This window comes from Staurois parvus, unplaced genomic scaffold (assembly GCF_062004578.1).
Source record: "Staurois parvus isolate SC_StPar_1 unplaced genomic scaffold, SC_StPar_1.0 ptg001110l, whole genome shotgun sequence".
Taxonomy (NCBI): Eukaryota; Metazoa; Chordata; class Amphibia; order Anura; family Ranidae; genus Staurois; species Staurois parvus.
The window spans coordinates 1,082,089-1,104,589 of NW_028318906.1; the positions used below are offsets into that span (position 1 = coordinate 1,082,089).

Sequence of the window (22,501 nt, forward strand, 5' to 3'; positions counted from 1 at the left end):
TTCATAGGCTTTTTTGAGTTTGGGCAAGGACACAGGGGCCCCATGATCCCCTATTGCCCGGGGGCCCCATGAGTTATCAATCCGCCCCTGATCAACTGTCTGCATTAGGCTGACTTATGGATTAGTAGATGCGCTCTCAGAGACCTGGGAGGGGCACAGCTAAAATCTGGGGAAGGTACAGCCCACCCTAGCACCCACCTAGATTCAGCCCTGGTCACAAACCATTATAATTTTACATTTATATAGCTGTGACATATACTGCAGTGCTGTACAGAGAACACTAAACCAGTCACATCAGTCTCTACATCAGAGAGGCTTACATTCTAATGTACCCCACAGTTACATACTATTATCATACATTTATATAGCTGTGACATTTTCTGCAGTGCTGTACAGAGAACACTGAGCCAGTCACATCTGTCTCTCCAGCAGGTGGTGCTGTTCTCCAAGGTGCTGCTGGCTCACTCTGCTCTGATCACAGCTAGGAGCAACACCAAGCCGGGGGCTCTCCTACAGCCCTTTCCCCATCCAGGATGCAGCAGGCCAGGGAAGATGAAGGCAGGGGCTCTCCAGAGGGACTGAGGCCTACGGCACATGCTCAAGCTGCCATGGATTTTGGGCTTGAGCCCTTACCCGCTTTCCAGGACAGAGTGGTGAATAAACTTTGTTGCATAACTAAGGAGGAGCAGAAGCTTGCTGTCCTGAAAGTGGAATTCAGGAAAAAGAAGACTCTGCATGGCAAGACATGGAGCAGTAAGAGGCAAGACTCCAAGGTGAATCTCTGGAGGAGGCATTGAAAAAGCAAAAGAAGTTAGTCACCTCTCTGAAAGAAAGCAGCGGAGTGTTCAGGTAGACCTTTGAGAATAAGGAAAGGTTCCAGAAGATGAAGAAAGGTGCCTGTGCTAGTCCTAGCCAGAGGGCGGATACCACAGCAATGGTGACAGTATGGTTGGGGGGTAAGGAAGTGGTTTCACATGCTGGCCCCAGTACTACCCCTGTCTCAGGATCTGTTGCATCCAAGTCCGTATCTGCCCCCCTCTCTCCCCAGCAGCCTGAGTCATCTCTGGATGAGGTTGAGGAAAATGGCAGATTGTTGCAAGTCATTGAGGAAATGGAATCTCCCTTGAGTGGCAGGAAGTTTCAATTTCCCACTGACTTGTCAGATAAGGAGGAGCATGTCGTCTCTCGGCTTGTAAGGGAGAAATTTGTGGACAAGTTATCGTTTGTTAAGTCTCAAGATGGTGGCAGTAATACAGTGTCTGCTGATGGAGGACATGCTGGAACTTTTTCAGTTCACGGAAATGTGGGTAAAGAAATGCTTATAGAAAATCTCTCTGTGTGTGGAGGACTTTCCTGTGATTGCTGCTACAGAGAGAGAGACTGTGTCTGCTGACCGATCTTTACAATCAGCAAGGGATGCAAGATGAGATGGCGGGAACAAGGAGCAGGAGTCCCACATAGACACTAAGACTGCAGAGCAAGATTGCCATATGGACACTAAGACAGCAGGTGTTTTTTTCTGAACAGAGGACTTTATCTGATAACAGGACTTCTGGTAATTGTAGTACTTCTGGGAGTATGGTGAGTGGGACTGCTGTGCTGGAGGAAAGATCATGTGGTGGGTAGTCTGCCAAACCTGAGTTCAGAGGATCCTATGCAGCTAGAAAATGTATCTAAACCTGGGAATTCTGTGTCATCTGTCCCAGGTAAGAGCTATGCTAAGGCTGTATTTGGACAAAGTCATGCTGCTGCTGATAGGGAGCCAGTTGTGAATCTTTTGCCTAGCTCACCTTATGCCATTAAATGCAGGAATGTTGTAAAGCTCAGGTGGGAAGGAGAAGGTATTCCACCTACCAGTAGGGTGGTTGTGGACAGGATCCTAGCCATGGGATTTAAGACAGAGGATATGTATGCTCTAATCTCTAGCCCTGTGGGTTCCTATGAATATGGTTTATCATTTGTACATCCAGAATCGCTAGATCTGTTTTGGGAATGGTAAGAGCATGTGTATAGGGGCCAGCTGGACTGGAAGGGGCTTGTCCCCAAGGTAATATCACGGCAACCCTTGATTAAAAATGTGACTATCTTGACTAGGAATGAGTGAATACACCTGGAGGATTTATGGGTGTGGTTCAAGAGGTTTGGTGAAATGTGGTGTCCCTTAAAAAAGATTGTGGATGATAGAGGAATATGGGTGGGTGTCGATGAGGTTGAGAGTGTGTGGGAATGTGGTCCAGCATTTGCCCTCCTCTACCTTTATTAGTAGAAATAGGATTACCATTCCTCTACCCTGGTCAACCTAAGCTGTATCATAAATGTGGAGTCAAAGGACATTTCTTCTCTTCCTGTCCAGAACAGAAGTGTTCTTTGTTTCAGGGCCTGGGGCATCTGCTGAGACACTGTACAGTTATTAGGTGCAACTTATGTGATCAGATTGCTCACCCTTATAGCTGGTGCCCCTAGTCTATGCCTAATAAGCCAGAGTTAGTGGAGGAATTATTTTGCCTGGACAGGAAAGAGTCTGAGTTGACTGAGGTTGTATCAGGGAATCTTAGTGTCTCTTTCCCATCAGAATCTGTGTCTGTTAGGCCATCTGAGGTGTTGGTGCCCCCCCCCAGTCTGTGGTTCCCCAGTTAGTGTCAGAAAGTGTGGTTATCAAGTCTGTGCCTGAACCTGTTGATTCTCCCAGAATAGTAAAGGGCACTAGACCAGCAAGTATGGTTGTACCAACCCTTCTTCTTCGGCGTAGCAGAGGTCAGCAGATGCCAAGATATGGAATGGGTGATGGATTGGATGTTGGTGGTGGAGGGGGGTAGTTGTGAAGGAGATGAGAGTGGCCGATAAAGAAGGCGAGGTGAATGATGTGAAGGTTGGTTGACTGATGTGGGGAGAGGGGTAAATGGCGGAGCTTTGGCTGAGGATGTCCTGAGTAGGTTGGGGGGGTTCTGCCATCAGAATTGTCAAGTAAGGATATGGAATGGTTTGAGGCTAAAAGGACACCTGGTAAAAGGCAGAAGAGGAGGAAGGATGTCAGTGCTCCAAAACTGGTGGGGGTGGAGGTGCCAAATATATTTGAGGAGTTTTCTGAGGTGGAGGGTGAGAATTTTTCTGGTGAGAAGTCAGTGATTTCTATGGAAGAGGAATCACAAGGAATATAGAAGCGTGTAGGATCTCTGAGTGGGAAGGGGGGTAAGCAGGCTAAGAAAAATCTATCTCAATCTTTCTGATGTTATTTAAAAAGTCACCTGGGCCAGATGGATTTACATATGAGTTTTATAAGCACTTTATATATTTGATGGAGGTTTTAAATGGCTGTCTGAGAGAGGGTTCGCTTTCTCCCTCCGTGTGACAATCTGCAGAGATTCTTCTGTCAAAGGGTAAAGATTCTTCGAAAATTGAGAACTGGCAGTCCATTAGTCTTTTCAATGTCAAAAGGAAGATACTTGACAAAAATCATTTTCTGGGGTTTTATCATCTGTAGCGGGCAATTTACTTTCTCATTGCCAGCACTGTTCAGTTCAGGGTAGAAGCACTTTTTTAGCTGTGTTAGCTGTCCAGGAAGCCCTGGAACAGTGAAGGGCTGCATGCTGAGGAAAATTCCTGCTGGCAATGGATAAGACTAAAGCTTTTGATTGTGTCAATAATGAGTATCTATGGCTGTTTCTTGGCAAGTATGGCCTGGAGGGGAGCTTTATTGATTTGTTGAAGACCTTATACAGGGGGGATGAAATGGTTAATGGTTGGATCGGACAGCCCTTTGAGGTTAGCTGAGGTTTGCATCAGGGGTGTCCTTTATTATACGTGTTTGAATCGATCCCTTTATTAGCAGGTTAGAGAGTGGACAGTTGTGTGGAGAGTCTTTTGGGCATTCCCGGTGAGCCTCCTCTTAGGGTTGTAGCCTATGCTGATGACGTATCTGTTTAATCTCTGGGACAGAGGAGGTAGGGGAGGTGCCCTCAGTGATGGAGAAGGATGCTGAAGCATCTGGCTTAAAGATCAATCAGGAAAAGAGTGAGGTTTTCTGGATGAGAGAAGAAGGCAACGGCTTTGCGCTTCCAGAAACCTTCCCAGAGCCCCAAAAGGAAATTAACGTTTTAGGGATCAAATTTGGTCCCAGACTACAGCCTTGCAAATTGGGTAAGTAGACTAGAGATGCCAAGGTTGCCAGCTGGAAGGATTAGAAACTCTTCCAGGGAAAGGATTGACCTGATTAAGACTTACCTGATCCCAGAATTTCTGTATGTCAGCTTTGTCTGTGTTTTGCCAGTGTCTCCATATGCGAAGATCTCCCAGCTATTTTTTCCAGCTGTTATGGGGGAACTGACTGAACCTCATTAAGAGGTCTTTAATCCACCTTTCCAGGTGGATGGGTGGTTTAAATATGGTCAACCCAGTGGTTTTCTTTTCTCGGATGGTTTTGAAACATAATTTTGATAACATGCTGGCAGAGGAACCACCTGGGTGGGTGTTTTTCTGTCCTGATTTGGGCCTTTTTTATGAAGCTGGCAGAATGGTGAGCCAGTGAAAAGCCTGAGGGTCCGACATGGTAACCTAACAGCATATGTTGCTCCATGCCTGAAAATGCTTCAGCAGTGGCGAGTGAACACGGAGGAAATTAGGTCTCTTCCTAGGAAGGCCCTAGAGAGGAAGGTTGTTGAATCTCACTTTAGCAAGCCACTGGCCTTGAGGGATTTCCCAGGCCCTGTTATGAGGGAGGGTCTGCATTTGATGAACCTGGAGAGAATCCCTTTAAAGTGTTGGGATTTGGCCTTATGCTTGTTTTACGGCAGACTCTATATGAAGGGTAACTTGAAGCATCACTTAGTGACAACCGTAGTTGTCCAAGAATGGCATGTGGTGGGGTGGAGGAGACGATGAACCATTTCTTGCTTCAATGCCAGTTATAGAAGTCTATAAGCGGGTGGGTGAGGTTCTGGGTATCCCTTTCCTTTTCTGCTTGAGTTACACTGAGTGGTCATACAGAGCCTTTCAAACTCACTGAGATTTTGTTTTTAAGACCCTTTTTCTAGCTAGCTCTGAAAAAAGTCATTCCTTTTGAAGGGGTGGTGTACAATGTTCTTGGTGAAGTTGGGAAGATTCAGGGTCTTGAGAAGGATGGGTGGCGGTGGGAGGCCTGGAAAAAGGCTTAAAGGAATGTCAAGTCCCCATAGCTGCTGTCTGTCAGTCTCTGGGTGTGTGGCTTTTCTTTCTGTCCTTTCACATCCCCTAGCTTTTTAAAGGGTCAGATTTTTTAAAAAAGCCTGAATGCATTGGTTCAATGTTTAATCGTTTCTTAGCCTGAGGGTGTATATAGGTGGAGGTAGGGTTGTGTACCTGAAGGCCTCCTCTTTCAGGCTCACACTATTTGGTCACTGCCAATGTTTCTTCTGCCTCCTCTTGCTCCAGCGCAACTGCATCCATCATTCCACTTATTCTCTGTTGCAAAGCTCTCTGGACTGGCTTGGCTTTCATGTCCACTATGAACTGATCCTTCAACATGTGGTCTGATGTGGTGCATGGCTACTGCATAATGAGTAAGACTTTCATCCTCTTGATGTTCCCTAATAAACAATTTCTGCTTCCACTCTGAGATACTACACCAACCATTCGTGTTATTACACTCACCACCAATGCAAGTTAATACTTCTCAATTGTCCACCAATGCAAGGGGACATTAAATTGACTCAAATGTAAGGAGACACCACATTGACACCAAAGTTATCATATACTACACTGACCACCAATGTAACAGATCACTTCTCCACTTACCACCAAATTATAGAGAAACTACACTGACCACCAATATAAGGAGACACTACACTGACTACCAATATAAGGAGGCACTACTCTGACCACCAATGTAAGGAGACACTACTCTGACCATTAATATAAGGAGACACTACACTGACCACCAATAGTATCAGCTACTACACCGATTATCAGTGCAAGGGATTACATCTCCACATACCACCAATGTAAAGAGACATTTCACTGACCACTAATGTAAAGTACTACATTAACAATTAATGTAAGGGGTTATTGCACTAACAATGTTTGATACTACACTGATTTCTAATGTAAGGGGTCACTTATTCACTGAACACCAATGTAAAAAGACACTAGACTGACCACCGCACGATGTATCCTGTAATGAGGCATCCACTTTACATACCCTGCCGGAAGTGACGTATCTCTCGCGTGCAACGAGGAGGATCAGGTGAACCGCTCGCTTCATGTGATATACAGATACCCTTAACAGTATTTGTGGATATTTTGTCATGCTTTCATTTATTTCATGTGAGTGCAATACTTTCTACCCAATAAATGGTTTTTAATGGATTCACACTGAGTTTCCTTGATTACGGAGTGTAATAGTTTGGAGGATGTCCCTCCATCATATCCGGCTCTAATTGATGAAGGGCTTGTTGTTTGATGATCTGTACTACGCTGACACTCACCATAAGCGCTATTGTCTATCAGGTTTGGATGGGCCACAATATCTCGTGAGTGCTACTGAATTGGGGGAAGATTTCCTCTGGAGCACGTGGCAATATCTGAGTTCATCTTACTCAATCAATTATCGTTAAGTTGTTCACATGGTGATTTCGGTGGATCAATAAGGACTTTGCACTTCATCACAATTTTCATTTCTCAGTTGATGGACTTGCGTCAAATGATTTAAATATTTGTGTACATTTACAGTGTTATATTTTGTGCCATATTTTCACTCTGCTAGTGTGTGTGTATGTATATATGTATATACAGTTGCAAGAAAAAGTATGTGAACCCCTTGGGATTACGTGGAGTTTTGCATGAATTGGGCATAAAATGTGCTCTGAACGTCATCTAAGTCACAACAATAGAAGAACACAGTCTGATGAACATAATACTACACAAACATTAGATATTGCCATGGTTTAATTGCACATAACATGTAAACATTGACAGTGCAGGGAGGAAAAAGTATGTGAGGCCCTAGCTTAATGACTTCTCCCAGAGCTAATTGGAGCCAGGAGTGAGCCAACCTTGACTCCAATCAGTGTGATGATATTGGATGTGTTGCTGACAGCTGTCCTGCCCTTACTGCTTTCAAGAAGCACTGTCTGATGTGAAAAATTCCAGGTAATCCCAAGGGGATGCAAAACTCCAGGTAATCCTAAGGGGTTCACATACTTTTTCTTGCAACTGTGTATATATATATATATATATATATGTATATATATATATATATATATATATATATATATATATATATATATATATACATTTATTTATTTTTTTGCGCTGCTTTTATTCACCATTGTTTCATGAGGTGATTATTGCATTATTCACTATTAGGGCAGCTGCATGCTTACATATTCTATGCACTCATTTATTACATTTATTAACTTGAGTGATTTATTATGCATTTTTTCAGGTGTTAGATGTTTTTTTTTTTCTTCTTTTTCTTTATTTTCACATCTCATGTGCGTGGTGAATATACGGTTTAAATATTGATTTTGAAGGCAATAGAAAATAAATATGTAGAATAACTAAAAAATCTCCATATACAGAATTCTATAGCCGAAGTTGATTAAGAGGAAAGCAAAAAAACCCCTATAAACCACGGTCCAATTTTCTCCAGCAGAGGAGCAAATAAATTCTTCCTAATCCCATAGAAGACAGTTGGATGAACAATTCCTGGTGTTATTGGCTATCAATGTTAATATCAGTTATGTTTTGTTCTTTTTGAAGGCATCCAGATCCTTTTTAAACAATCTACTGAGCTTGTTAAAGGGGTCTTCCAGATTACAATAAGCCCCCACTCACAGACCCTCCCCCCCCCCCCCCCACACACACACACACACAATCACTGGGCCAGGGATGTGAGGAAAAGGCTCTTATTTCCATCAAAATTGGGACAAGGTGCTTTGCCAAGGAGGATTCCCCTTGCAAAGACCACCCATGTTTAGGGCACATGGCATGGTGTGGCTCAGGCAGCCAGGAATGTGTTTAATCCAAGAATGTATGTGAGTCTGATAAGTCAACTGTCTGCGGTCAGCTGAGATCTGTTCACCATGCCCCCCAGACCAGTGCTGGCCATTCACTATGCATCCCAGGCTCTGCTGTCCCACCTGCTTTCCCAAGACTGGCAGAGCAGATGCTACTAAATAGAGAGGAGGAAAACTGGTGAATATCCTTTAGCTGATCTTCCTTACCTACAAAGGGCCTGGTATGAATTATGAGGGGAACCCCATAGCTTTTTTTAATCTATCCTGGTATCCCAGCCACTTTGCTTACATGGCTGGCCTTTCACAGCCAGAAAATGAATGGGGGCAGTGATGTCACTGGTTTCTAAGGACTGGAAGGTGCCAGTCAGCAGTAAGTTGCTTCCTTGACAGCAAAAGATGGAAGCTGTCATACATGGTAGCAGGGGAAAATCCCTCTGAATATATAAAGTTTGGCTCCTGCTGAAAGGACTGAAAGTCTGTATTCACATTATTATTATTATACAGGATTTATATAGCGCCAACAGTTTCCACAGTGCTTTACAAAATGAAATGCTTGAACAAGCAAAGTTTTTTGTTCTGAACCTGTGCTTGGATGTAACTGGGAGATCATCCCTATTCATGTTAAAATGGGTAGATAACCACAAGTGTAAGGGGGTACATGAGTTGGGTACAACAAATGATCTGAGAAACCGGAATGTGATGTGCAAATGACATTTTTAGAAATGTATTTCACTATTCAATCTGCAATAACTACTCTGCACCATCATGACGCCACGGACAAATAACCCTCTAGAGTCTTTTCATAAACTAGCCAATGGCTGGTTTAGGGAAAGGCTAGTTTATGGAATAGCTAGTGCTTGGCAGGTGTAAGGAAATATGTCTTAACTGGCATCCATTTTGTATAATGCCTCCATTTCTACATGTGTGAACAGTTAGTTTCGCTTGTAACTCCTCTCTTGTTTTCTGAGACTAGTTTCATTTTACTGTAAATGGTACCACCTTATATGGTATCCCTCAACTACTTTCAGTTTCTGTTCTTCCATGTAACTATATTGATAATGGAATGTTTCTTTGGTCATCCTAAGATTAAGCAACATCTATTGAGGTTTCTGTATGTTGAGTTCTCTCTCTCTCCCCCCCCTCTCTCTCCCCCCTCCCCCCTCCCCCTCTCTCCCTCTCTCCCCCCTCTCTCTCCCTCTCCTCACACCTCCCTCTCTCTCCCCCCTCTCTCTCCCCCCCTCTCTCCCCCCCTCCTCCCCCCTCCCCCTCTCTCCCTCCCCCTCCCCCTCCCCCTCTCCCCCCCTCTCTCCCCCTCTCTCCCCCTCTCTCTCCCCTTCTCCCCCTCTCTCTCCCCCCTCTCTCTCCCCCTCTCTCTCCCCCCCTCTCCCCCCTCTCTCCCCTCCCCTCTCTCCCCCCTCCCCCTCTCCCCCTCTCTCCCCCCTCCCCCTCTCTCCCTCTCCCCCTCTCTCCCTCTCCCCCCCCTCCCCTCTCCCTCTCCCCCTCCCCCCCTCCCCTCTCTCCCTCTCCCCCTCTCTCCCCCCCCCCCCTCTCTCCCTCTCCCCCTCTCTCCCTCTCCCCCTCTCTCCCTCTCTCCCTCTCTCCCCCCCTCTCTCCCCCTCTCTCCCCCTCTCCCCCTCTCTCCCCCTCTCCCCCTCTCTCCCCCTCTCCCCCTCTCCCCTCTCCCTCCTCCCCCCTCTCTCTCCCCTCCCCCCTCTCTCTCCCCCTCCCCCCTCTCTCTCCCCTCCCCCCCTCTCTCCCCCTCCCCCTCTCTCTCCCCCCCTCCCCCTCTCTCCCCCTCCCTCTCCCCCTCCCCCTCTCCCCCCTCTCTCCCCCCCTCTCCCCCCTCTCTCTCCCCTCTCCCCCCTCTCTCTCCCCCCCTCTCCCCCCTCCCCCTCTCTCTCCCCCCCCTCTCCCCCTTCCCCCCTCTCTCTCCCCCCTCCCCCCCTCCCCCTCTCTCTCTCCCCCTCTCCCCCCCCTCCCCTCTCTCTCTCCCCCCTCTCCCCCCTCCCCTCTCTCTCCCCCCTCCCCTCTCTCTCTCCCCTCCCCCTCTCTCTCCCCCCCCCCTCTCTCTCCCCCCCCCCTCTCTCTCCCCCCCCCTCTCTCCCCCCCCCCCTCTCTCCCCCCCCCCCCTCTCCCCCCCTCTCCCCCCTCCCCCTCTCTCTCCCCCCCTCCCCTCTCTCCCCCTCTCTCTCCCCCTCTCTCTCCCCCCCCCTCTCCCCCCTCTCCCCCTCCCCCTCTCTCTCCCCCTCCCCCCTCCCCCCTCTCTCCCCCTCCCCCCCTCTCTCCCCCTCCCCCCTCCCCTCTCTCTCCCCCCTCCCCCCCTCCCCCTCTCTCTCCCCCCTCCCCCCTCCCCCCTCTCTCCCCCCTCTCTCCCCCCCTCCCCCCTCCCCCCTCTCTCCCCCCCTCCCCCCTCCCCCTCTCTCTCCCCCCCTCCCCCCTCTCTCTCCCCCCCTCCCCCCTCCCCCTCTCTCTCCCCCCCTCCTCTCTCCCCCCCTCTCTCTCCCCCTCTCTCTCCCCCCCTCTCTCTCCCCCCTCTCTCTCCCCCTCTCTCTCCCCCCCTCTCTCTCCCCCTCTCCCCCTCTCTCTCCCCCCTCCCCCTCTCCCCTCTCTCTCCCCCCTCCCCTCTCCCCCTCTCTCTCCCCCCTCCCCCTCTCTCTCCCCCCTCCCCCTCTCCCCCTCTCTCCCCCCCTCCCCCTCTCCCCCTCTCCCCCCCTCTCTCTCTCTCTCTCCTCTCTCTCCTTCCTACAAAAAATGTAAAAAAATAAAATTGAAAAAATGTAAATAAAAATAAAAACCTACTGGCACTAGTGGTGAAACTAACAGGGTCGCAAAGGCTGCTCTTACGACCAGACCCTTGCTTTCCAGGCTCTGAGGAAAGGGTCCCTGGGCTTTTTGCTGCTCAGTCCAAAGTGCCCGGGCCTATTTTTTGTCCCAGTCCAGGCCTGGCCATGACCAATAAAGGGCACAATGTCTATGAAGATCTTGAGGTTCTAGATCTAGTACAAGATGGCGTCCGGAGCGGCCGCATAACTGCCAGCTCCGGCGCCCCCGGAATATAAACATGAATATAAATTATTAACTTACAAAACTATCTTGACTTCCCCTTTGGACCTGCTATGGTCCACAATTAGACCCCAATTATACTCTGCACCAGGAAAAGGTCTGCAAAACAAATGGATATTTTTGCAACCAGACCATTATCAGTGTTACTGCTGGCTCTTGTTTGTGGCCCAAGTAAGCCTTATCCACCACCCGGGGACCACAGAGATAGAGAGAGAGAAGATATGGACTGCAGTGCCTGCTGGGAGGAGCTGGGACTGATAAGAAATTAATTATCCACACTATAATGCCAATATTCCCATCGCACACATTCCTGGATATGGGTTCATCAGTAGTGGGTGCTGCAGCGATTACTAGCTGGAAACGACTCATCACAGATCAATGCATATACATTATATTGCCAGAAGTATTTGTCGGCCTGCCTTTACACATATATGAACTTTAATGGCATCCCAGTCTTCATCCATAGGGTTCAATATTCATTTGACCCACCTTTTGCAGCTACAACTTCAAATTTTCCGGGAAGGCTGTCCACAAGTTTTAGGAGTGTGTCTATGAGAATGTTTGACCATTCTTCCAGAAGTATATTTGTCAGGTCAGGCACTGATGTCAGATGAGAAGGCCTGGCTCGCAGTCTCTGCTCTAATTCATTCCAAAGGTGTTCTATCGTGATGAGGTCAGGATTCTATGCAGGTCTGTCAAGTTATTCCACCCCAAATGTACTCATCCATGTCTTTATAGACCTTTTTTTATGCACTGGTGCACAGGCATGTTGGAACAGAAAAGGGCCATCCCCAAACTGTTACACAATAAAATATGTTAATTACTTGCGAGCCACTAATAAGAGTTGAAAAAGGATCACTGACAACATCACATTCTCATACTGTGTATATAAAGCATAAAAAAAACTCTACAAGTCCCGCTCCCAATATACTACAAATAATTGAATTCAATTACTACAAGTAATTGAATTACAACCCCCTGATGAAGCCACGTGTCCAATGGAGCAACACGTAGGGGAGGGGCTACAACGTCACTCGACGCCAGAGGATAACGGCAAGTACACATGCTGTGAGGCACACACAGACAAAGACATTGATTTTACAAAGTGCTGTTTGCTTTTATACTATGTGAGCGCATTATTTGGGCACCTTAATAAAGGTTTACTTATAAAGGATAAAGCACTATGTCCATATTTCTTTTTTGCTCTATGACATCGAGGAATATCTAGGAGAGGATTAAGGAGGAGATCCATAGAAGCTGAAGGAGTGAGAGATCCCTGCAGGGATAACGAGCAGACAAGTGCTGCAGAGCACTTAGGAGACACCCAACATCTATGTTATGCTGCAGCAAATCATAGCAGGTTCCATTTATGTGAACAATAAGCCTATCTGTTAGGCTTGTAAGGAGGTGAGCATACAACTTTACCATTACAAGGATTCACAAAAAGTCACAATTATTGCATTTTGGATCACGCAATCACTTTTTTGGGGGACTTTTTTTGTATATATAAAATTCTTTTATTTTTTATTTTTTGAATGATCAAAGGGACGTTTTTGTTTTATGACACTTTTTTCTTTCTGGGGATTATTTTGAGATTCACGTTTTTTATATTATTGTTATAATTTAATAAAGGTGTTATTATTTAGGTATTTTTGATATATTTTTTTTTTTTTGTTTTGATTTGATTGATATTTGTAGTATATTGGGAGAGCGACATGTAGAGTTTTTTTATGTTTTATATACACATCCTCAAACTGTTCCCACAGTTGGGAGCATGAAATTATCCAAAATGTCTTGGTATGCTGATGATTTAAGAGCTCCCTTCACTGGAACTAGGGGGCCAAGCCCAACCCCCTAAAAACAACCCCACGCCATAATCCCCCCTCCAACAAACTTTACACTTGGCACAATGCAGTCAGGCAGGAAGTACCGTTCTCCTGGCAACCGCCAAACCCAGACTTGTCCATTAGATTGCCAGACAGAGAAGCGTGATTCGTCACACGTCTCCACTGCTCTAGAGTCTAGTGGTGGCGTGCTTTACACCACTGCATCCAACACTTTGCATTGCTTTTGGTGATGTAAGGCTTGGATGCAGCTGCTCGGCCATGGAAACCCATTTCATGAAGCTCTCTACACACTGTTGTGCTAATCTGAAGGTCACACCAAGTTTGGAGGTCTTTAGCTACTGACTCTGCAGACAGTTGGCGACTTCTGAGCACTGTGTGCTTCAGCATGCGCTGACCCCGCTCTGTCATTTTACGTGGCCTACCACTTGGTGGCTGAGTTGCTGTTGTTCCCAGTTGCTTCCACTTTGTTATAATACCACTAACTGTTGACCGTGGAATATTTAGTAGCAAGAAAATTTCACGGATGGACTTATTGCACAGGTGGCAACCTATCACGGTACCACACAGTCTGCATGCCTAGGTGCTTGATTTGATACACCTGTGGCCATGGGACACCTGAATCCAATGATTTGGAGGGGTGTCCCAATACTTTTGGCAATATAGTGTATGTTAATGCACATAAACCAATTTGTAGATTTCTGTCCCTGTGAAAGTTTCCCTAAATTTAATCCTATCCCTTGAAATTATTATATAGGATTTATGTATTGCCAGTAGTTTGCACAGTACTTTACAATATAATGCAGTTCTGATCCATCTCCTGATAAGGTAGAAGAAGACTATAGTCTCCAGAGATGGATCAGAACCACATTATGGAATGCTATAACATATCCATTTTGCTAGTCCATCCGATCCTGTGCATTACCTAGTGGTATGGATAATAATTTTTTATAAATGCACATTTTATTAATAAATACTGCAGTAGGAGCATATTTTTTTTGGTTTCCATTACTCACCACCCATGAAAGATGAATCTATGGGACACCAGTGAAGGGCCAGAAGTGCTGGGGAACATATATGACCAGAGCAGTGCAAAACCCATCGGTTGATGCAGAAACCATTGTCTGAGGAAATGCTGAGTGCATAGAAGGTCACTTTTGTCCACCTGTAGGTGGCTGGGGAATGCTGACCTTGCTGAGATCTCCATGGTACTGGGATCTGGGAGTCCGGTTAGCAGCTTTATTACTTCTTTGGAGAAGGCACACTGGATTCACTATTACAACACAGAAAACCTACATGATTACACATCTATAGGACATTGTTTTGTGTTATTATTCATTCAGCTGTGGAACTTTAGTTACATCTGTTGAATTCTCTTTTATACAATTTTAATATCTGATTCCCATATGAAATATTATTGTTTTTCATGAGCACTATTTTCGGTAAGAAAATTTGATCTTAAAGGCATAGAAACATTTTTTAATACATTGAAGCAGTGCAACACAGTTTGTTTTACCATACTAAATGCACACATTTAAACAGACAGACTGTAAGGGAATTAAATGTGAGAGACCACAATAAAGGCTAGACCAGTAAAAATATGGACTGCCAGAATAAAGTAAGATTTGGGGCAAGTATAAAACATGTGTTGTGATAAACATAATGTAAATGAAAATGGTGGATTAGTCAAAATTCTGTGCAGAAAGTGTTAGGCAAGGCAGTATAAGCTTTGATGATACTAACATTTGGTGTCCTCAGTAGTTGGGTATATGGAGTTAATATGTTGAATCTGTAGTCTCATTTATTCTTTCTGAATGAAGTATTTTCAAGGTGAAGATCCAGAAAGGCTCTGTTGCCTTTAGTTCTTTGAGCATATCTCATTTATCAGAAGCTGTTTTTTCATAGGATTAACATTGAGTGTCAAGTCATTTGACATGTAACAGAGTATAATGTTTGGATACGCTAGGGTCCAAAAAACTTTGGGGATGTTTTGCCGTGCTGTCTAATTATGGTTCTAGATTTTTGGTGTAGTTCTGGCTACATATTGTAGGCCACAGGGACATTCAAACAGGTATATTGAGTAATCTGTGTCACAGGTTTTGATTTGATTTTTTATGTTTCTATTGCATTTGGGATTTTGGCTTGGGCCCTACTGGAAATAATGGAGCATGCTAAACATTTGGGGTGTTAGTGCAGTGCTTGCCCCAATGCCAAGATCAGAAACTATAGCTGGTGAGTGTCACCTTACAGCAGCTTTCTCTTAAAGCTGAAGTTTAACCAACAACAATCTTCCCTATAACTTTAGTGGGCTAACTTAATTGAAAAGAAGTATGTCCTGTGATGTATATTCCACATTCCTGAAGAAATCTCACTGCAGGAGCCCCTGATGGGGACCAAACCCCTGCTACCTCCTCCTCCTTTGCGAAAAGTTGTTTCATAGTGTTCACAGCATGTGACACAATCCGTGAATGGGAGAGAGAATCCTGTGATTCATCAGACGTGTTACAGTAAGATATGCCCATGTGTATTGGGCGTTTTTTTTAATTTCTTTATGCTTACTGTTGTATTTGGTTACTATATGCATATTGTAATTTAAGGGGTCTTGTTGCTTTTGGACTTTGCGTAGTTAAGATTCATGGTCAAGATTTCTAGCTTTCATCATAAAGTTGTGGATTAGTGTTAGGGAGAATGCTTTACTATTAATTTTCGTGTGAGGAAGGGGGATTTTTGGTCATATTCTTGTAATGAAGTCAGTTTCTGCAAATACTTTGGGGATATTAAATTATCATCTATGTTCTGTTTCAAATTTTATTTATTACAGTACTTCTATAGCGCCATCAATTTACGCAGCGCTTTACATATATATTGTACATTCACATCAGTCCCTAACACTTCAAGAGGCGGACAATCTAAGGTTTCTAACTTACATTCATACATACACATACTAGGGCCAATTTAGACAGGAGCCAATTAATCTACCAGCATGTCTTTGGAGTGTGGGAGGAAACCAGGGTACCCGTAGGCTCAGGGAGAACATGCAAATTCCAGGCAGGTGCTGCCGTGGTTGGGATTTGAACCAACAACCCTAGTACTGCCAGGCAGAAGTGCTAACCATTTTGCTACTGTGCTGCCAATGCCACTTTATGCATTGACATTCCCCCTTAGACCCAGTCTGTCTGGACAGTACTGTATGGTCACCTGCTTACTTCCCCATCCACAGGCAGTTTAACTCTCCAACAAGACATAGAAGTTGAATCAAAACAATTTTACTTCAGCTTATTGCAGTTCAGAAGATGTTTTTCCAGTATTTTTGAAGTGTAAGAAAACAATAACTTTCCTAAGCCTTGTCTCTGTTAATAATTAACACTGACTAAGGGAACATGGAAGAGGTGGGGGGGGGGGGGGGTCTAGCTAGGATTAAACTAACTAGCACTAAACAGGAGGGGAGGACAGAAGGAGCTACAAATATCACATTGTAAACAAGTTTCAGTGACTGAAATTGCCACTAGATGTCAGCATACCACAGAACAATAACAACCTAATTCCTAATTCAGTTCAAAACAAGATATAAAAAATGCACAGAAGGTGGAGGTGTAGCTGGCGCTTGAAGGAGGTGGCAGCCTGAACACACAGCGCCTACACATAGCAGAGGTGTGTCAGACACTACCAAAGGCAGTATACTGGAAAATAGCTGAAACCCCAGTGACCCTTGGGTGCATGACCAAAAAAAGAAAAGCAGAGGAAACTCCAGAAAATAACAGCGTTCTCCCTCCGGCCAGATCAAAGCACAATCCAAGATGGTGGCGGCTCAGGATCTCCTTACTCCCATTCATCACGCAGGCAAGTTCCAGCAGCTTCTCCTCCCAATGGGGCTTCTGAAATAACAAATCTACTAACACTGTCCAGTGCTCTACTGACACAACTTATGTTTTAATACAATATATATATATAGTGAAGGAAATAAGTATTTGATCCCCTGCTGATTTTGGATATTTGCCCACTCACACAGAAATGATCAGTCTAAAAATTGAATGGTAGGTGTATTGTAACACTGAGAGACAGAATCACAATTAAAAATTCAAAAGAAATGCACGTCTAACAAATTATGCACTGATTTGCATGTTCGTGAGGGAAATAAGTATTTGATCCCCTTCACAAAACATGACATAGTACTTGGTGGCAAATACCTTGTTGGCAATCACAGATGTCAGATGTTTCCTGTAGTTGGCCACCAGGTTTGCACACATCTCAGGAGGAATTTTGGCTCACTCCTCTTGGCAGATCATCTCCAAGTCATTAAGGTTTGGTGGCTGACGTTTGGCAACTTGAACTTTCAGCTCCCTCCGCAGATTTTCAATTGGATTAAGGTCTGGAGACTGGCTAGGCCACTCCAGGACCTTAATGTGCTTCTTCTTGAGCCACTCCTTTGTTGCCTTGGCTGTGTGTTTTGGGTCATTGTCATGCTGGAACACTCATCCAAGACCCATTTTCAATGCCCTGGCTGAGGGAAGAAGGTTCTCACCCAAGATTGGATGGTACATTGCCCTGTCCATCTTCCCTTTTGATGCAGTGCAGATGTCCTGTCCCCTTAGCAGCAAAACACCCCCAAAGCAGAATGTTTCCACCACCATGTTTGACAGTTGGGATGGTGTTCTTGGGGTCATAGGCTGCATTCCTCCTCCTCCAAACACGGCGAGTTGAGTTGATGCCAAAGAGCTCAATTTTGGTCTCATCTGACCACAACACTTTCAACCAGTCCTCCTCTGCATCATTCAGGTGTTCAGTGGCAAACTTCAGATGGACCTGGACATGTGCTTTCTTGAGCAGAGGGACCTTGCGGGCACTGCAGGATTTCAATACTTGTCGGCGTAGTGTGTTACCAATTGTTTTCTTGGTGATTGTGGTCCCAGCTGCCTGGAGATCATTGACAAGATCCTCACGTGTAGTTCTGGGATGATTCCTCACTGTTCTCATGATCATTGACACTTCACGAGGTGAGATCTTGCATGGTGCACCAGACCTAGGGAGACTGACAGTTGTTTTGTGTTTCTTCCATTTGCGAATGATTGCACCAACTGTTGTCACCTTCTCACCAAGCTGCTTGGCGATAGTTTGGTAGCCCAGTCCAGCCTTGTGTAGGTCTACAATCTTGTCCCTGACATCTTTGGACAGCTCTTTGGTCTTTGCCATGGTGGAGAGTTTGGAATCTTATTGTTTGATTGCTCCTGTGGACAGGTGTCTTTTATACAGGTAATGTGATTAGTAGCACTCCCTTTAAGAGACTGCCTCTAATCTCAGCTTGTTACCTGTATGAAAGACACCTGGTAGCCAGAAATCCTGCTGAATGATAGGGGATCAAATACTTATTTCCCTCATGAACATGCATTTCTTTTGAATTTTTATTGCTATTCTGTCTCTGTGTTACAATACACCTACCATTCGATTTTTAGACTGATCATTTCTTTGTGAGTGGGCAAACATTCAAAATCAGCAGGGGATCAAATACTTATTTCCTTCACTGTATACATACATGTGTGTTTGAGCTTTGGGGTGCACACCCTAGTACCATAGGCTGTGTACACCCATGCACCCTAGTATACATCAAGTGAAAAATCATGTCTATATATACAGATCTATTTCATGTACTTTATATCCGCACTTTTAGGTCCATTAATAGCCAAAGAATCTTTTTTACAATTATCCTGCACCTATTTATAATGTGTTATTTTTTCTTAAATGTTTTTCTATTTGATATTTTACCTGTTGTAGAATTTGTTACACCTTGTGTCTGAGGAAATGACAAATTGTCACAAAACCCATCATTGGTGTTGACAAATAGCTTTTTTTTTTCATCATGAGAACACTCAGGGCTTGTTCACACCATACATACCTGAAAACTGATGGAAACTGATGTGCAGGTTTCACTTGCAGAGATATCAGTTTACATTAGTTTTCATAAGAGTTTTATAGACGTTGCCATTTCCTGCACAGAAAAAAATCTGCAGGTGATACTAGTGTTGTGGTGTGAACAGGGCAAATAGAGAACAACTGATTTTGTTCTGCCCTTGCAGATCGTGTGCAAAAAATACTGACGTCTCTGCACATTGTGAATGAGGTCTCAGAGATTTTTCTTCCTTTATGGTCTACATGTTTGTGAACACATTCCATCTAAAGGCGTTTCTGCAAAACCAGATACATTTGGTATTTTTTTTCACAAAAGATCCAAGAAATTCCATGGATGAGAATTGGAATAAAGGATGAAGATGTCCAATGTCCTCATTGCTCTGTCACTATGCGTTTGATGTCTTCTACTTGGAAAATACCATTTAGTCCTAAAAGGACAAAAAGTGTTATTGGCCATACATTTAGTTTGGCTAATATAGGAGGTGAGCGTACACCTATTCCTTTACACCGAGAGTGTTCCACGGCACATATTTTGGCACCAACAAGACTGCAAGCACAGAGTGGACTGTAGTACATTTTATATGCACTTTGCACAGTTTTTCATTGTTTGAAGCACTTTTTTCAGCACTTTTTGTTTATTGTATTTTTAAGTTTATTGATGATTTTTTATATCGTGTTATATAGTTCTATTGTTTTGACATTTGAATGCACATTGTAGAGCACGACATATATGGTTATATTTATACAATTTATTTATGCACAGTTTATGTGTATAGTGTTGATGCACTACTATTTTTATTGACATTTTATAAGTTTATTTGATTAATATTTTTATTCACATTTTCATTTTTGCACAAACAAAAAGGGAATACCACATTTTAGCTCACAAGTATTTTTATACAATTTTACTCTGTTACACAAGCTGTACAGTCAATACTTTACATTGTGACAAAGTGTCATTTCTTTAGTGTTGTCACATGAAAAGATATAATAAAATATTTTCAGAAATGTGATGGGTGTACTCACTTCTGTGAGATGTGCTTTTTATATATATATATATATATATATATATATATATATATATATATATGTGTGTATATATATATATATATATATATATATATATATATGTGTGTATATATATATATATACACACAATATAAAATAAAACAGTTAACTCTGTATGTATATGTGTGTGTGTGTGTGTGTGTGTATGTATGTATGTATGTATGTATATATATATATATATATATACACAGTTGCAAGAAAAAGTATGTGAACCCCTTGGGATTACGTGGAGTTTTGCATGAATTGGGCATAAAATGTGCTCTGAATGTCACCTAAGTCACAACAATAGAAGAACACAGTCTGCTGAACGTAATACTACACAAACATTAGATGTTGCCATGGTTTATTTGCACATAACATGTAAACATTCACAGTGCAGGGAGGAAAAAGTATGTGAGGCCCTAGCTTAATGACTTCTCCCAGAGCTAATTAGAGCCAGGAGTGAGCCAACCTTGACTCCAATCAGTGTGATGATATTGGATGTGTTGCTGACAGCTGTCCTGCCCTTAAAAAACACACACCTGTTTTGGGTTTACTGGTTTTAAGAAGCACTGTCTGATGTGAACCATGCCTCGCAGAACAGAGCTCTCAGAAGACCTACGATCAAGAATTGTTGACTTGCATGAAGCTGGAAAGGGTTACAAAAGTATCTCCAAAAGCCTTGATGTTCATGTGTCCACGGTAAGACAGACTGTCTACAAATGGAGAAAGTTTAGCACTGTTGCTACTCTCCCTAGGCATGGTCGTCCTGTAAAAATGACTGCAAGAGCACAGCGCAGAATGCTGCATGAGGTAAAGAAGAATCCCAGAGTGTCAGCTAAAGACCTACAGAAATCTCTGGCACATGCTAACATTTTTGTTGACACATCTACAATAAGGAAAACATTAAACAAGAATGGAGTACATGGGAGGACACCACGGAGGAAGCCATTGCTGTCCAAAAAGAAGATTGCAGCACGTTTGAAGTTTGCAAAAGAGCACCTGGATGTTCCACAGCACTACTGGCAAAATATACTGTGGACAGATGAAAGCAAGATTGAGTTGTTTGGGAAGAACACACAACACTATGTGTGGAGAAAAAGAGGCACAGCACACCAACATCAAACCCTCATCCCCACTGTGAAACATGGCGGAGGGAGCATCATGGTTTGGGGCTGCTTTGCTGCCTCAGGGCCTGGACAGATTGTTGTCATTGATGGGAAAATGAATTCCAGAGTTTATCAAGACATTTTGCAGGAAAACGTACGACCATCTTTCCACCAACTGAAGCTCCGCAGAGGATGGGTGATGCAACAGGACAGTGACCCAAAGCATACAAGTAATTCAACAAAACAATGGCTGCAACAGCACAGAATACGCCTTCTGGAGTGGCCCAGTCAGAGTCCTGACCTCAACCCGATTGAAATGCTGTGGCATGACCTTAAGAGAGCGATTCACACCAGACATCCCAAGAATATTGCTACACTGAAACAGTTTTGTGAAGAGGAGTGGTCCAAAATTACTCCAGATCGTTGTGCAGGTCTGATATGCAACTACAGGAAACGTTTGGTTGAGGTTATTAATGCCAAAGGAGGGTCAACCAGTTATTAAGTCCAAAGTTTCACATACTTTTTCCTCCCTGCACTGTGAATGTTTACATGTTATGTGCAAATAATCCATGACAACATCTAATGTTTGTGTAGTATTATGTTCAGCAGACTGTGTTCTTCTATTGTTGTGACTTAGATGACGTTCAGAGCACATTTTATGCCCAATTCATGCAAAACTCCACGTAATCCCAAGGGGTTCACATACTTTTTCTTGCAACTGTATGTGTATATATATATATATATATATATATATATATATATATATATATATATATATATATATATATGCATATATAAAATTGTTTGGTTAAACATACAAAGTTGTAAAAATGTTATTGTCCTTGGGATGGCGAATTCTTATCAAAACAGGAAGAGTGTGATTTAATGATGAACACTTTGGGCATCATACAGTCTGTAGATAAGGATTTTAACTGAGTAAAACTTTAGCCAAAATCTGGTATAAATAATTGTTAATAAACATATAGGAATTGTGGGAATCAATAGGTTTGTCTGAATGTATGACAGATGTCAGATTTATGGTTAGTTACAATGGCATAGATCTTAGCAACCAATCATATTGTACCACATGTGAAACTGTTATAAAAACGGCCTGTGCCAATAAAAATCATTTTAAAAAAACAAATATTATTTTAAAAAAAGCATTAAAATGTATTTTAAAAAAAGGCCTGCATGCCTTATTTCTTTGAGCAAGTAATGCACTCGTTCCCAGTTGCATCCACCTTGTTAAATGGACTGTAGTGTGTTTCTCCAAAATACACTAAAAAAACACATAGATGTGAACCAAGGGTAGCACGGAATATGAAAGAAGGGAAATGATAAAACATCCGTTTCGTGAACAGGTTAATCTGATCTAATTCCATTCTGGGCATTGTCTTCTTATCAAGATCTGTGTATTGTGTTAACTCATGGTACAGCTCTGATTTTTTCTTCTGTATGTAATTAGAATCTGGCGTTCTCCATCCCTTCATAAAAGAATAAAATAAGAGTGTTAGATGAGGAAATGGTACTGTGATGAATGGAA

General features: G+C 43.5%; 1 protein-coding gene across 2 annotated transcripts in view; it reads right to left on the reverse strand.

Annotated features, from left to right (window-relative positions):
* Positions 1-21,713: 21,713 nt before the first annotated feature.
* LOC149440225 (NACHT, LRR and PYD domains-containing protein 3-like) overlaps positions 21,714-22,501 on the reverse strand; it is a 141,104-nt gene continuing 140,316 nt past the window's right edge. For both annotated transcript variants that reach the window (XM_089658889.1, XM_089658888.1), the window contains exon 10: positions 21,714-22,442. In XM_089658889.1, the coding sequence (XP_089515015.1) occupies positions 22,379-22,442 (64 nt within the window). In that variant the 3' untranslated portion in view covers positions 21,714-22,378. The remainder of the gene's footprint in view (positions 22,443-22,501) is intronic.